The sequence below is a fragment of the Mustela nigripes genome, chromosome 12 (assembly GCF_022355385.1).
Source record: "Mustela nigripes isolate SB6536 chromosome 12, MUSNIG.SB6536, whole genome shotgun sequence".
NCBI classification, from domain to species: Eukaryota; Metazoa; Chordata; class Mammalia; order Carnivora; family Mustelidae; genus Mustela; species Mustela nigripes.
This window is the reverse complement of record NC_081568.1, coordinates 65,810,826-65,826,039: the sequence shown is the minus strand read 5'-3', so window position 1 is coordinate 65,826,039 and position 15,214 is coordinate 65,810,826. Positions and strand designations below refer to the sequence as shown.

The window sequence follows — 15,214 nt, the reverse complement described above, 5'->3', positions numbered from 1 at the left end:
AAATAAATAAATAAATAAATAGGAAGGAAAACTTCCAAATTCATTCCACAAGGCCAGCATTACCCTGATAGCAAAATCAGACAAAAACTACAAAAAAGAAAGTTATAGGCCAATATCCTTGATGAACATAGATGCAAAAATCCTCAAAACATTAGCAAGCCAAATTCAATATACATTAAAATAATAACAATTGAGTGGGACTTCTTTCAGGGATGCAAGAATGGTTCAACATCTGCAAATCAATGTAATGTATCACATTCACAAAACCTGGGATAAAAACCATATATGATCATTTCAGTAAATGCAGAAAGCGCACTTGATAAAATTCGACATCCATTCATGCTAAGAATTCCCAATAAAGTAGGTTTAGAGGGAACACACCTCAATATAGCCACAGATAACAACATAATGGTGACAAACTGAAATTTTCCTCTAAGACTAAGATGTACACTCTGACCACTTTTATTCAACATAGTGTTGGGTCCCCTAGTAATGGGTCCATGGTCAAAGGAGCGAAATTAATACAAAGCGAAAGTCAAGCAAAGCTTTATTTTCGTGCCAAGCATCAAGAATCAGACCCCCACTGGTTGGGGCCACCCCTTACAGAGAGGACGACCCCTCCCTGCCTCACAGACTAACTTTTATAGAGCAAAGGCCATGTGGTTGGGCCTGGCCACACACAGGTGGCTAACTGAATTATAACTCACCCCACAGTAGCTATGGAAACTTGCCTATCACCTTGGTAGCTAGGAGACAGTATGGCCCCCACTGATTGAAGACCTCCACCTGGCCTGACCCATCCTTGTATTTGGACTTTGTTACCTGGGATTGGTTTCCTGGACTTGCTTTTAAATAAGTTCCGGGGGGGGGGGGGGGGGGGGGCGGGACAGGGTCAATTTAAGTTTTATTGCATAAACAACAAAATGGCTGTTTGACCAAGGTGGGGCCACCCTGGCTAAATAAATAGGCCCTTACAATAACACTAAAAGTTCTAGCCACAGAAATCAGACAAGAAAAAATAAATAAAAGGCATCCAAATTGGATAAGGAAGAAGTCAAACCATCAATAGTGAAAGAGCATATGATATGATGTACAGGAAAACTTAAAGATGCCACAAAACTCAAAGTTGCAAGACACAAAGTCAACACATGGAAATCTGGTATACTTCTGCACACTAATAACAGAAAACAACCCCATTTAAAAGTGCATCAGATGAATAAAATACCTGAGAATATATTCCGCAAAGAAGGTGAAAGACCTGTACTTTCTTTTTTTAAAATATTTTATTTATTTATTTGACAGAGACATAGTGAGAAAGGGAACACAAGCGGAGGTGGGGGGATGCGGGGGGGGGGGAGCGGCGTGGAAGAGGGAGAAGCAGGTTTCAGGCAGAGCACAGAGCCCGATTTGGGGCTTGATCCCAGGACCCTGGGATCATTACAAACACCAAAAGATAAATAACATCTCAGCATGACCCTGGGATCATGCTGAAGGCAGAGCTTAACAACTGAGCCACCCAGACGCCCAAGACCTGTAATCTTAAAACTATAAGACAATGAAGAGAAGCTAAAGGTGACACAAATGGAAAGATATTCCATGCTTATGGATTAGTAAAAGCAATAGCATTAAGATATCCACATTACCCAAAACAATCTACATATTCAATGCATCCCTATTAAAATACTGGTATAATTTTTCACAGAACTAGAGAAAATACTACTAAAATATGTATAAAAATACAAAAGACCTTGAATAGCCAAAGCAATCTGGAAAAAGAACAAAGCTAGAGGTATTATAATCCAAAACTTCAAGCCCTACACTGTGAAGCTAAAGTAACCAAATTACTAGGATACTGGTACAATAAACATAAAGACCCATAAAACAATGTAGAGAACCCGGAAATAAACGCACATTTACATGGTCAGTAAATTGGACAAAATTTACTGAACAAAAATACTTGGACAAAATTGGCCAGAATATACAATGGGGAAAAGTTTTCAATAAATGGTACCAATGGACCAATTTCTAACACCATTCACAAACTCAAAATGGACTTAAATGTAGTATTTGAGCTTAAACATAAAACATAAACAACTGAGCCACCCAGTTTTTTAATTAATTAAAAAAAATTTTAATTAATTAAAACTTAAACATAAATAATTCCTAAAACAAAACACAAGACAGCAGTATCTTAAACATCAGCCTTAGTAACTTTCTTTCTAAATATATCTCCTCATGCAAGGGAAACAAAAGCAAAAATAAACATTGAGACTACACCAAAATAAAAAACTTTTCCACAACAAAGGAAACCATCAACAAAACAAAAAGGCAATCCTACCTAACAAAGTATCTTTGCAAAGGATATATCCAATAAGGGGTTAATATCCCTATAAAAAACTCATATAAACTACACCAAAAACCAAATAATCCACTTAAAAATGGGCGGAAGAGGGCACTTGGGTGGCTCAGTAGATTAACCATCTGCCTTCAGCTCAGGTCATGATCCCAGGGTCCAGGGATTGATTCCCACATTGGCCTCCCTGCTCAGCAGAGAATCTGCCTCTCCCTCTGCTCCCTCTGACCTTCACCCTGCTCATGCTCTCTTGCTCTCTATTAAATAAAATCTTTAAAAAAAAAAAAAAAAAGAAAGAAAGAAAGACATGAACAGACATTTTTCCAACAAAAGACATCCAGAAGACCAAAAGACACATTAAAAGATGTACAACAAAACTCATCATCAGAGAAATGCAAATCAAAACCACAAAGAGAATGCCAGAATAACTAAAATTTTAAAAAGATAAATAACAAGTATTGGCAAGGATGCAGAGAAAAAGGGTCCTTTGTGCACTGTTGGTGGGAATGTAAAGTGATACAGCCACTGTGGAAAACAGTATGGAGGTTCCTCAAAAGATTAAAAATGGAAATACCTTATCATCCAGTAATTTCACTCTGGGTATTTACCCAAAGAAAAAAATACTAATTCAGAAAGATACCTGCATCCGTATGCTGACTGCAGCATTATTCATAATAGCCAAGCTAGGGAAGCAACCTAAATGTACACTGACAGACGAATGGATTAAGATATGAGACAGACAGACACACACACACACAGAGGAATATTAGTCATAAAGAATGACATCTTGCCACTTGGAACAACATGGACCTAGAGACTACTATGCTAAGTGAAATAAGTCTGACCCAGGAAGACAAGTATCATACGATTTCACGGACATGTGGAACTAAAAAACCAAACACATTAACAAACAAACAGAAAGACAATAAACTGGTGGTTGCCAGAAGAGAAGGGTGTGGGAGGACAGGCTAAATAGGGAAGGGGATTAAGAGGTACAAACTTCCAGTTATAAAATAAGTCAGGGGGACAAAAATACAGCATACAGAATAGTCACAAACACCATAATAATTTTGTAGAGTGAAGATGATAATTACACTTACGGTGAACATTCTGTAATGTACAGAATTGTTTAATAACTATGTTATATACCTCAAACTAATAAAACATTGTACCACAAGTTTATTTTGATTAAAGAAAAAGTAAAGTGCCAAATGAAAAGAACGGCCAATCTAGACTTGTATATTCAGCAAAAACAGCCTTAGTAAATGTGAATTAAAAGTATCTTCAGAGGCACGTGGGTGGCTCAGCTGGTTAAGTGTCTGCCTTCAGTTTGAGTCATTATCTTGGGGTCCTGGGATCGAGCCTCGTGTCGGGTTCTGTGCTCAGCTGGGAGTCTGCTTTTCCCTCTCCCTTTACCCTTACCCCTGCTCAAGCTCACTCTCTCAAATAAATGACATCTTAAAAAAAAAATTTTTTTTCAGACAAACAGTAGCTAAGAAAGTTTGTAGGTAAAGTCTTCCATTACAATGTAGTACACCAAAGGAAGTCCCTGAGACAGAAGAAAAATGATCCCAGAAAGGAAAACAAAACTATAGGAAGGAATTCAGAGAATAAGTATCAATGAATACTGACAGTAAAGGACAACACTACTAATACCTTAGGAGTGTAAAATGTATGCACAATTAAGAAAACTGAAAATAATACCATAAAAGATGAAGGGGATGTTGGGTAAAGAATACTAAAAGTGGTTCAGTATTACCAAGTCACAATTTTTATTAAAAGACTAATTTCTAAGATAACCAATAAATGAATTGTAAAAACTTAAGATAAGGGAAAAATGAAATAATGATCACTAGATGGCTCTTTGGTGCTTACACGGAAAGCATTCAAAGCTCTCTGTCCCAAATCGCTTCTTGATTTCCTAATCCAACAAATGATCAGCAAAGCTAGTTTAACTACTGACCCCAGTATACTATACTGACCTCTTCATCATCTTCAAACTCTTCCTCCACTCACAATGTCCTATATTTGTCACTTACCCAAATTTTACCTACTCTTCACAATCCCGTCCAAGTCCCACTCACTCACATATCTCATCTGACGCTACCTCTACATTCAATTATTTCTCATTGAATTGCATATATTTCCTACAAAAAATTATACACTATTTTATACAGTCACTTAAAACAGTTCATCTGTGTACATTATTTTCTCCCAACTGGCCAGCAGTTGGGAGAACTTCTCAGAGCTGGAGAATATTTTTAATATACTATAGCCATTAAGTCCCAGGCACAACACTATTCAATAATAAATAAACAAAAAAATATAACAAAACCAAATGTGATTACAAAAGAGATCGATTTCAAAAGTTAGGAAGCTCTTTCAGTATAAATAAATTCAGCATTTTAAAAATAATTTCTCCCATAAAAAAGCCAACTAAAGTACAAAGCCCTGAAAAGACCATAATGAATACGATTCTCTGAATATCCTCCAAACTAAACAGATAAGCATCATTGCTCAGATCTCAAACCTGATGACTGGCACCAGGCCCTGTTTCCCATACCTTCCATTACGCTGAATAACTATGTGAATGATTATGTTGGCTACTGGTGGTCAATTACCTCAGCCAAAACAGTACTGTATCCTCTTAAAATTGTGTATATAGTCACTAAATATAATAGCACCAATCTTAAGATGTAAACATTATTATCTCCCATTTTATAATTAAAAAAGAGAAACCTAGGTAGCAGAGATGACACAGCTGGTTAGATGATAGGATAGTTAAAGACTGAATACCTAAACATTTTTAAACTAGATATTCAGTCTCAGTAACCCCAGAACTAACTGTATTCTGCTCGTAAGATAGACAAAATAAGTCTCTTACTGAATAATTATATGCCATCAAACTAAATAACCTAGAATACATGGATACATTTCTAGAAACATATAACCTACCAAGACTGAATCATGAAGAAATCAAAAATCAATCAAAAATAGACTGATTTCTAGTAAGGAGATTCTAGTCAGTAATCAAAAACCTCCCAACAGGCATCTGTCAGAACCAGACCTCTTCACTAGTGAACTCTACCAAACATTTAAAGAAAAATTACTACCAACACTTCTCAAAGTCTTCCAAAACAAAAAGAGAAGGGACACCTCCAAACTCATTTTACAAGGCCAGCATTACCCTGATACCAAAATCAGACAAAGACACAACAGAAGAGAGCATCAAAGGCCAATTTCCATAGAAACACATAAGTAAAAATTTTCAACAGAATATTAAGCCAAATTCAACAATATATCAGAAGGATCATACACATCATTTAGGGTTTATTCTAGAGATGTAGAGATGGTTCCACATCCATAGACCAACGTGATACAACACAATAACAAAATCAAGGGCAAAAATCGTTAAGATCATCTCATAATATAGAGAAAAAGCATGTGATTCAACTACTGGTAATGATAAAAACTCTCTGAACAGGTTTAGAAAGAATGTACTCAAAATAATAAAGGCCACATATGATAAGCCCATAGCTAGTATCACATTCAGCAATCAAAAGCTGAAAGTGTTTCCTCTAAGATCAGGAACAAGACAAAGATGCCACTCTTTCCACTTCCTTTATTCAGTATGGTACTGAAAATCCTTACCAGAGCAATTAGGCAAGAAAAACAAATAAAAGGGATCCAAACTGGAAGGGAAGAAGAAAACCTGTGATTATTTTCAGATGACATGATACTACATATGGAAAAACAATACAAACAAGTAAACAAAATAAAAACTCTAAAACTTGGAACTTATAAATGAATTCAGTAAAAGTGCAGAATAAAAAATCAAAATCTGTAGTGTATAGATATGCCAAAATCTGTTGCATATTCTATACACTAATAAACTACCAAAAAAGAAAACTTAGAGAAAAAATACCACTTAAAAATCACATCCAAACACTGAGGAATGACAGAACACTGTGACAAAACACTGAGGAATAGATTTAACCAAGAAGGTGAAAAATCTCTACTCTGAAAACTATGTAAGACATTAATGGAAAAAACTGAAAACTCAAATATATGAAAAAAATATTCCAGATTGAGGGATTTGAAAAATTAAAATTGTTAAAATATCCACAGTATTCATTAAGCAATCTACAAATTCAATATAATCTCTACAAAAATTCCAATGGCATTTTTCACAGAAACAGAACAACCCTCAAGTTTGTATGGAACAAGACCCTGAATAACCAAAGCCATCTTGAGAAAGAAGCAGCGTCACACTCTTTGATTTCAAACTATATTTTGAACTATATTACAAAGCTATACCCATCAAAATAGTATGGTATTGGCATAATAATAGACACAAAGATCAATCCAACAGAAAAAAGAACTGAGGAATAAACCCACACCTATATGGCCAATTAGTTTACACCAAACTGCCAGGAATATACAATGGGAAAAGTACAGTCTGTACAATACATGGTGTTGGGGAAACTGGAGTACTTACACCATACACAAAAAGTAACTCAAATAGATTCAAGACTTGAACTTAAGACCACAAACCAAATTTCTAGACGATGGTGTAAGTTGTTTGATACCAATCTTGGTGATAATATTTTGGATTTGACACCAAAAGCAAAGGCAACAAAGGCAAAAATCATTAAGTAGGACTACATCAAACTAAAAAGGTTCTATACAGCAAAGGAAACCATCAACAAAATGAAAAGGCAACCTTCTGAAGGGGAGAAAACATTCACAAATCACATACCTCAGAAAGTCTTAACATCTAAAACCTATCAAAAACTCAAAGAACTTAAGAGCAAAAAAAATAATCCAATTAAAAAATGAGCAGAGGCTCTGAAAAGTTTTCCTAAGACACATGAAAGTTTTCCAATAGACACATGAAAAGATGCTCAACATCACTCTTCATTAGGGAGATGCAAATCAAAACCAAAATGAGATATTACCTTAACACCTGTTAGGATGGCTACTACCAAAAAGTAAAAAAATAAAAGTGTTGGAAAAGATATGGAGAAAAAAAAAGTTCTTGATAAGAAAGTAAACTGGTGCAGCCACTATGGAAAACAATCTGTAAGTTCCTCAAAAGATTAAATGAGCTATATGATCCAGCAATTCCACTTCTGGGTATTTATTGGAGGGAAATGAGAACACTACCTTGTAGATATATATGCACCTCCCACCCAGTTCACTGCAGCATTACTGACAATAACCAAGACATGGAAGCAACCTACGTGCCTGTCAATGAAAGAATGAATCAAGAAAATGTGTGTGCATAAACACACACATACACACACACACTACATTATTCAGCCATGGAAATCGAAGGAAATCTTGCCATTTCCAACAGTATGCATGGACCTTCAGGGCATTATACTAAGGGAAAAAAGAGAAAATAAATACCATATAATCCCACTTTTACATGAAATAAAAAAAAGAAACTCACAAAGACAGACTGATGGTTGGCAGGGTGATGGCGGAGGCGACTAAAATGAGTGAAGCAGGTTAGAAGATAGAAATTTTCAGTTATTAAGTCATGAGGATCAAATGTACAGCACAGTGACTACACTTAATACTACTATATTGTGTATATGAAAATTGCTAAAAGAGTAGATCCTGAGAGTTCTCACTACAAGAAAGCAAATTTGTTATTATGTTATTAAAAAAAAAGCCTCTTACTTGTCAGGTAGCAATTCTGCAATGAAGTTTTCTACTGACACAGCAGTCTGTTTTTCATGGATCACTCCAGCTCGACGCAAGCTGTCTATCCGTTCCTGGGCACCCTGAATGACAACCATGGAGGTTAGAGACTATTTCTAACCATTCAGTATCAAATATCCTAATTTATGATTATACAATATTACACAAATACATTTACACATGAACACCTATACACCCACTGTAAATATTCAAAAAATATGGAAGTATAAAGAATAGTAAAAAAATAATCCAATCATGTGCCCCTTGGTATTAACAGTTCATACAACACATTCTAAATATTCCCACATACACTATTATTTTGGTTGCTCTATAAAAGGACATTTGTATTAATGTTTTAATTGGTCATTACTAATATAATGAAACTATGTACTTCTTAATGTTGATCTGCTAAGGGCTACCTTACTGACAAAAATCTTTTTTCAGTCCTAGTCGTTTTTATTTAATTTTCTCTTGAGGTATCTAGGTAGGCAGTCATATCAAAGTGGATTTTTTTTCTCTGGCTTCTTACTTCCTTTAAAGATAGCCTTAAAATATGCATGAAAATGACTGGTGATTTATTTTTAACTACAAACGTGTATATTGCACTGAAACTTATTTAAGAAAGTTATTAATATGCAATAAAACTGAGGGACTAGAACACTGTACAGATAACTCAAAATCATCAATACATTTCTTATGGTAGAAAACTCCAAGTTTTCTAATAAAATTGCTACTTACTACGTTATCTGAATCACCTCATTAACAGTGTTCATAAGGGAAGTGAAAGTAAGTATTCAAAAAGCAAGACAAAATGTGTTCTACTTTCTTGAATAAAACTACCATTGATAATACATTAACCTACTTTTACTCTGGACAGCAGAGGTAAGTAGTGAATAAGAAAAAGTGGTCAATCCTTATCAAATGAGAATTTCAAAAGCTAGGACACTTCTAGAGATAACTAAACTTATTTCAGAGACAACAGAAATAAAGAGAAGCTGACCAGTGCATGAAAATGGATAAACCAATTTAAGACATTAGCTTTTAATTATGAAGGATGAAAGAAGGTATGAATTAAGCTATACTAATATTGACTATCTTACTTTTATCTCTCTAGTACCACGCACAGTCTAACCCAACAAAAGGTAAGAAATAAGGGCCTTCTTAAAAATTTGTATCGCTTATGTTAAAGAATCTGAATGATGTCAATCTAGTAACAGTGAATGAGGCAGCTGTTGAATTTGAAAGAAAATTTAACAGATGTTACACTGAATAATGTAAATTTGCCTAAATCATTTTCCTCCCAAGAGGAAATCAGTAATGGTTAAATTTGGTTATGAGTAAGTTTAAATAAATGTTAATTTAGTTGGGGCGCCTGGGTGGCTCAGTGGGTTAAAGCCTCTGCCTTCAGCTCAGGTCATGATCCCAGGGTCCTGGGATAGAGCCCCACATCGAGCTCTCTGCTCTGCAGGGAGCCTGCTTCCTCCTCTCTCTCTCTGCCTGCCTCTCTGCCTACTTGTGATCTCCGTCTGTCAAATAAATAAATAAAATATTTAAAAAAAAATGTTAATTCAGTAAAAACTATTATAGGATTAGTGGGGTATTTAGGAGATTCATTCCTGGCTCTTTGAAGATATCTCAGCTAAGCACTGCAACAAAATAGCCCTAGATCTGATGCTTCCAGGAAACTAAGCTTGTTCATTTTCTACTATCCTACAACACAGGATAAAAAAAATGAAGTGAGGGTTATATGTGCCTCTTCTCCTCTGATGTTAATTAAGTGTGGCATCTTCTGGAATCAAAATATAGACACTTTAAGATTAGCCCTTACACTTAAGATTAGCCCTTTCATTTTGAGAATGAAATTTTAACTTTATTTTCAGAAGTGTAAGGAATCAAGAATTACATAGTTTTCAAACCACACTCAAGTAATTGTCTCGAACAGAAGAAAGATACAGAAAGGCCCCCAGAGTTTACCCTGTACTCTAAGAGTTTATACTAAGCAATTTTGTTTAATCAAAATCCCATGCTGCTTCTAATGTGCATGTAAATGTTATCTACATCTTTGATGAATATAAGTTATAAAACAGCGGTGGTAACTATGACAGGCTTTTTGATGAAATTAATGGCTGGCACATAAGTTTCAGGGCTTCCTAACATTAATTATAGTAGATTTATTTCCTTTAAACTTCAGTTTTCCTTCAAAGAGCCAATCACTTCAAACACAATCTGAAGGGGAGTAAAAAAATCTGGATTGAAATTTTAATATTTTAGGATTCTACATTATTTTTCTTCTCATTAGCTCCCTCTACTGTTTCTGAAAAGAATTAAAAACTGATAAATTTATAAATGATTTTCCTATGCATGTTATCAGTTTTAATGAATTTTTATTTTAAGCTTTTATTAAAAATTATGGAAAAGGGGGCACCTGCGTGGCTCAGTGGGTTAAACCCTCTGCCTTCGGCTCAGGTCATGATCTCAGGGTCCTGGAATCGAGCCCCGCATTGGGCTCTCTGCTCAGCAGGCTCTCTCTCTCTGCCTGCCTCTCTGCCTACTTGTGATCTCTATCAAATAAATAAATAAAATCTTTTAAAAAAAATTATGGAAAAGAAACCCAAATATCTGAATTTGAAGAGCAAAACCAATAGCACAAATGAATCTGTCGGACAGTAGTCAAACCACAACATATCTGAAGTATGATCTAGAAGATGAGGTTTTTCTTTCAGAAAAAATCTCAGCCTTACAAGAACAGCACCTAATGATTTTTAAGTATCTTCTATGTAATAATATTTACTATAACAAAATATTTAAGGCCCTTGTTTTAAAAACTGTGAAATTTTGAATTATACTCCAAATATCACAGGGTGATTTATCATCAAAAATTAATGACCTATCAGCTGACAACTCAGTCTGGTCCCCTCTTTATTTTTGATGGGAACAAACAAAAGGAAGCCACATGACTTCCAAAAGGGTTTTACCCAGGCATTATGTCATTTGTATTCCCAACATCAAAAACACTATTTTGAATTGTCCCTTCCTTCCGATGACACTTGCGAGTATTTTATGTTTGGAGGCAATGTATCATGTGAATATTTAGTGGATACAAGGTATGTCTCATTTCCCAAAGGAAGCGAAGTGGGTTTTGTAAGGGGGAGATGGGAAAGGAGAACAAGTTACCTTAATTAACCACAGGTAAGTATTCAGGCAGAAAATTTTTAGGCAAGAGTACATATGGAAGCTGAAGAAGCTGAGTTCCTTAAAACTCTCTGGGTCTCTTTACAGCTTGTAAATTCTTTGTGTATCAACAGAGGTACTTCTAGAACAGTCTGAAGATCACTGATTGATTGTGGAGGTTTGATCAAGGTATCACAATGGATGGGCCACTAGAGTGCTATTAAATGAAAAATCTTTATTCTCCTCATGAAACTGATAGGGTGTTAAAGTAAAAGTGAAAGCAAACCTCACAATGAAAGTATTTTGCATACTAGACTGTTTACTTGAGAAAATAAAGAATTTTAAAAACATACTCCTGGCACTTTTAATTCTGGTGTTTAAGGTTTAATTTATTAATTTATTTGAAGATTTTATTTATTTGAGAGAGAACATGAATGATAGATCACAAGCAGGGGGGAAGGGTAGAGGGAGAAACAGATCCCCACTGAGCAGGGAGCCCGATGCGGGGCTCAATCCCAGGACTCTGGGATCATGACCTGAGCTGAAGGCAGCCGCATAACTGACTGAGCCACCCAGGCACCCCTGAAGTTTAGCATTTGGAATTTTGATAAAACTGCTAGATACTCATTTTAAAGAACATCTGAGAGTTCACATCCATGACTCAAAAAGAAAGGTCCTGCTCTTGAGGACCTTAATTCCTATGGGAAAACATAAAACACGAATATAAAACTAAATGACACAGTGTAGGAGAAGGTGCTGAGTACTACAGGAAAGGAAACAGAGAGGAGAGGAAGGGTGATCTTGGTATGTAAGTGTGGAATGTAGTACTCAGCAGGCAATGAGGACAGACCACGCCATGCAAGGAAGACTAGAGTGAAGACTTAAGGAAGGTTTAGAAAGTCAACCAAGTATATATTTGAGGGAAGAATGTCCCAAAGAGAAGAAAGAGCTAGAGAAAAGGCTAAGAGAGGAGCATGCCAGCCAAGTATGAAGAACAGAAGGAAGACAACGTGACTGGCATGAGTGGGCAATGGGAAGGTCCGCTGGAGAAGCAGCCAGAGAGGAAACAAACACCACATCAGCCAGACTGTGTTGGGGCCATGGAAGCCACCCTAAGGAATGTGGGTTTACAATGAGTAAAATATAAAGTGCTGAAACACAAGTGACATGTTCTGACCTATGACTTAAAAGGATTACCGGTCTACTCTGTTCAGAATGACCTAGAAGGCCACAAAGTTACCTTATCAGATAACACTAAAATTGGATGGCCTCGTAGTAGGCAATGTCAAGGTTCCAGAGAGAGACGCAGTGATGTGAGGAGTCAGATGCTGGACACACTGTGAACAAGTGTGGAGATGAATTAAGATTTCCTGAAGAACCAGACATGGATAAAGAGAGAAGTTATGGGTGACTCTAAGGTGGCTCACCTGAGAAACGGGAAGGATAGTACTGCCATCAATGAACAGAGATGGACAAGGCTAAAGGAACAGGCTTGGAGGAAAGAAAAGCAGATGGATGCTAGGTACAGTATAAGTTTGAGACATTCAGTTTAAGGTGTTGAGAACTCAGACAACTTCAACATGCATCTAGTTTAGGTGAGAGGCCAGTGCTGGAGATAGAAACTTGAAACTGTCCACTCACAGATGGTATTTAAAGCCATGAGACACTATGAGCTCACGAGGGAAGGAATGTAAAGACAGGATCATTAGGGGAAACCAAAAGAGGCGGCACAGAGGAGTGAACAAATAGTGAGGCGGGGGTAAAAAAACAGTGCGGCGCTTCAGAAGTGAAAGAAACAATAAAGAATAAGAACTGTCTCAAAAGCCACTGACAGGCAAAACAAGATGGGGAACACTGCTGATCTGTACAGCATTCTCCGAGGAGTCAGGCTGAGCACCTGACGGAGCCAGGGGTAAGAGAATATGCAGGGAACAACTAGAGATAAAATGCTGGCAATTCTTTGTGGAGGAGTTCTGCTGCAAAAAGAAGCAACTAAAAATTAAGGTATTCGATCATGAGAAGAGGAGGTAAAAAAAAAATCTGCTAAAAATTTCTTTTGTATGCTTTTTAAAGCGGGAGAAATATTTGTATGCTGATGACCTGGTTCAGTGTTCATTTGTTCCTGTGTGTCTATATACTGGTGGTAATAAATAAATAAATAAATAAATAAATAATATGGGAGGACAGGATTCTTGGAACTTTAACCTTCACTGGTTTGGGGGGGACCAGTTCTAGTTCACTGGAAATTGGCCTGGTTTTATGCAGACATGGGACAAATTTTTAAATAGTAACAGGCCAGAAGACAAACTGTGTAATACTGAAGTGGTGGTGTCACTATGCACTTGTATGAAATTTCTCTTTAAAGTAAGTTATCCTATCATCTGTCCCTGTTATGGAGAGTTTTTATTATGTATAGACTTGATCACAAGATCCTCTTCTCTCACTATGGAAAAACTAAGGCAGTGCCCTCCTTTTGATATTACTACTGATAGTAAGATTTAATAGGTCTCTATTAAAAGAGATCCTGGCCAAAAAAAAGAGAGAGAGAGATCCTGGCAAACTCTGGTTATATAAAGGTGTAATACATACCTAAAAGGTGCTAGCTAGTTGGGTCTTTTAAGACAAGGGAATTAAAAGAATGGAGAAAGGAAGAATCAAGCCGAGGAAGCAAGGGAAAGCTCTCTGAAGAATGCTGAGTCCCGTCAGCAAGCACAAGGGAAAAGGCAGACTTAGAGGGTCAATCTAGAACCTGCCTACTGGAGCCCCATTACTACTCTGGAAAATTTCAAATATGTTAAGAGTTTCCAAAACCATGAAGAAATACATAAGTATAAATTATTATTATTAACAGTGATAGTAATATAAAGCTTAGAGAATTCAAGTAATACTATAATTTCAGTATAAAATGTTTAAGTTCAGTAGGACTTACAGGTTAGCAATCGATTAAGATTTCTTCTGAACTACTCTCTGTATTCTCTGCATGTGTTTCCTCCCTGCCCCAAGCATCAAACCTGACCCTGTATCGTTGTAACACAACAGTTGTCAAAATAAAAACCAAGACGATCAATACCTCAGAATGTAAAAACCCATTAGCTCCATAAAGACCAAAGATTATCACCAGAATTATGAAAAAATTAACTGCCAGTTTCTTTATGCTCAAAAAAGGTATTGTATTACTCACTTTTAATCCAGCTGCATAGCCTACTGGCTGTGGGGCAATATTGGACTGTCCAGCTTCCCCTATGACCACAGCTAAGCCAAAGACCTCCTGGAAGGCATCTCGGACAGCAGCAACTTTTACTTCTTTATTTGAGGTCACTACAATATCCAGTTCACCTCCAGATTCTACAAAGATCAAAAGAAAATTTTAATTCCAAAATAAAATGATAAAATTCTCTTAAGCAAAAATGCCATATACTAACATTTTAGTATATAATTATTACCAACCTCACAAAATACCGCAAGACACAAATGATGAACTTTTTTTATAGGCTGAGGAAACTAAGACTTATAATACCTTGTCCAAGATGACAAAGCAACTTACTTAGCCATGATGTCGGGACTCAAACCTGTATCTGCCAAACTCCAAAGTCCTCTTCACTACACAGCTGATCAATCACACACATTTTCATCCCCTCATCTCATAGCATCTTATTACAAGTGTTTAGACCCAAACTACCATCTTCCCAACTTAAAAAGGAGCATTTTTTTTTTTAAGATTTTTATTTATTTATTTGACAGAGAGAGATCACAAGTAGACAGAGAGGCAGGCAGAGAGAGAGAGAGAGAGAGAGAGGAGGAAGCAGGCTCCCCGCTGAGCAGACAGCCCGATGCGGGACTCGATCCCAGGACCCTGAGATCATGACCTGAGCCGAAGGCAGCGGCTTAACCCACTGAGCCACCCAGGCGCCCGGAGCATTTTATTTTAAAGAAGATTTTATTTATTTCTTTGTCAGAGAGAGAGAGAGAGAGAGAGAGAGC

The 15,214-nt window shown here is 36.5% G+C and overlaps 1 protein-coding gene across 1 annotated transcript in view; it reads right to left on the bottom strand.

The window, feature by feature from the left end:
* PRRC1 (proline rich coiled-coil 1) overlaps nt 1-15,214 on the bottom strand; it is a 38,221-nt gene that overhangs the window by 10,802 nt on the left and 12,205 nt on the right. Inside the window, exons 6-7 of the mRNA XM_059417485.1 lie at nt 14,415-14,578; nt 8,042-8,145 (exon numbers count right to left, since the gene is read on the bottom strand). Of these exons, the coding sequence (XP_059273468.1) occupies nt 8,042-8,145; nt 14,415-14,578 (268 nt within the window). The remainder of the gene's footprint in view (nt 1-8,041; nt 8,146-14,414; nt 14,579-15,214) is intronic.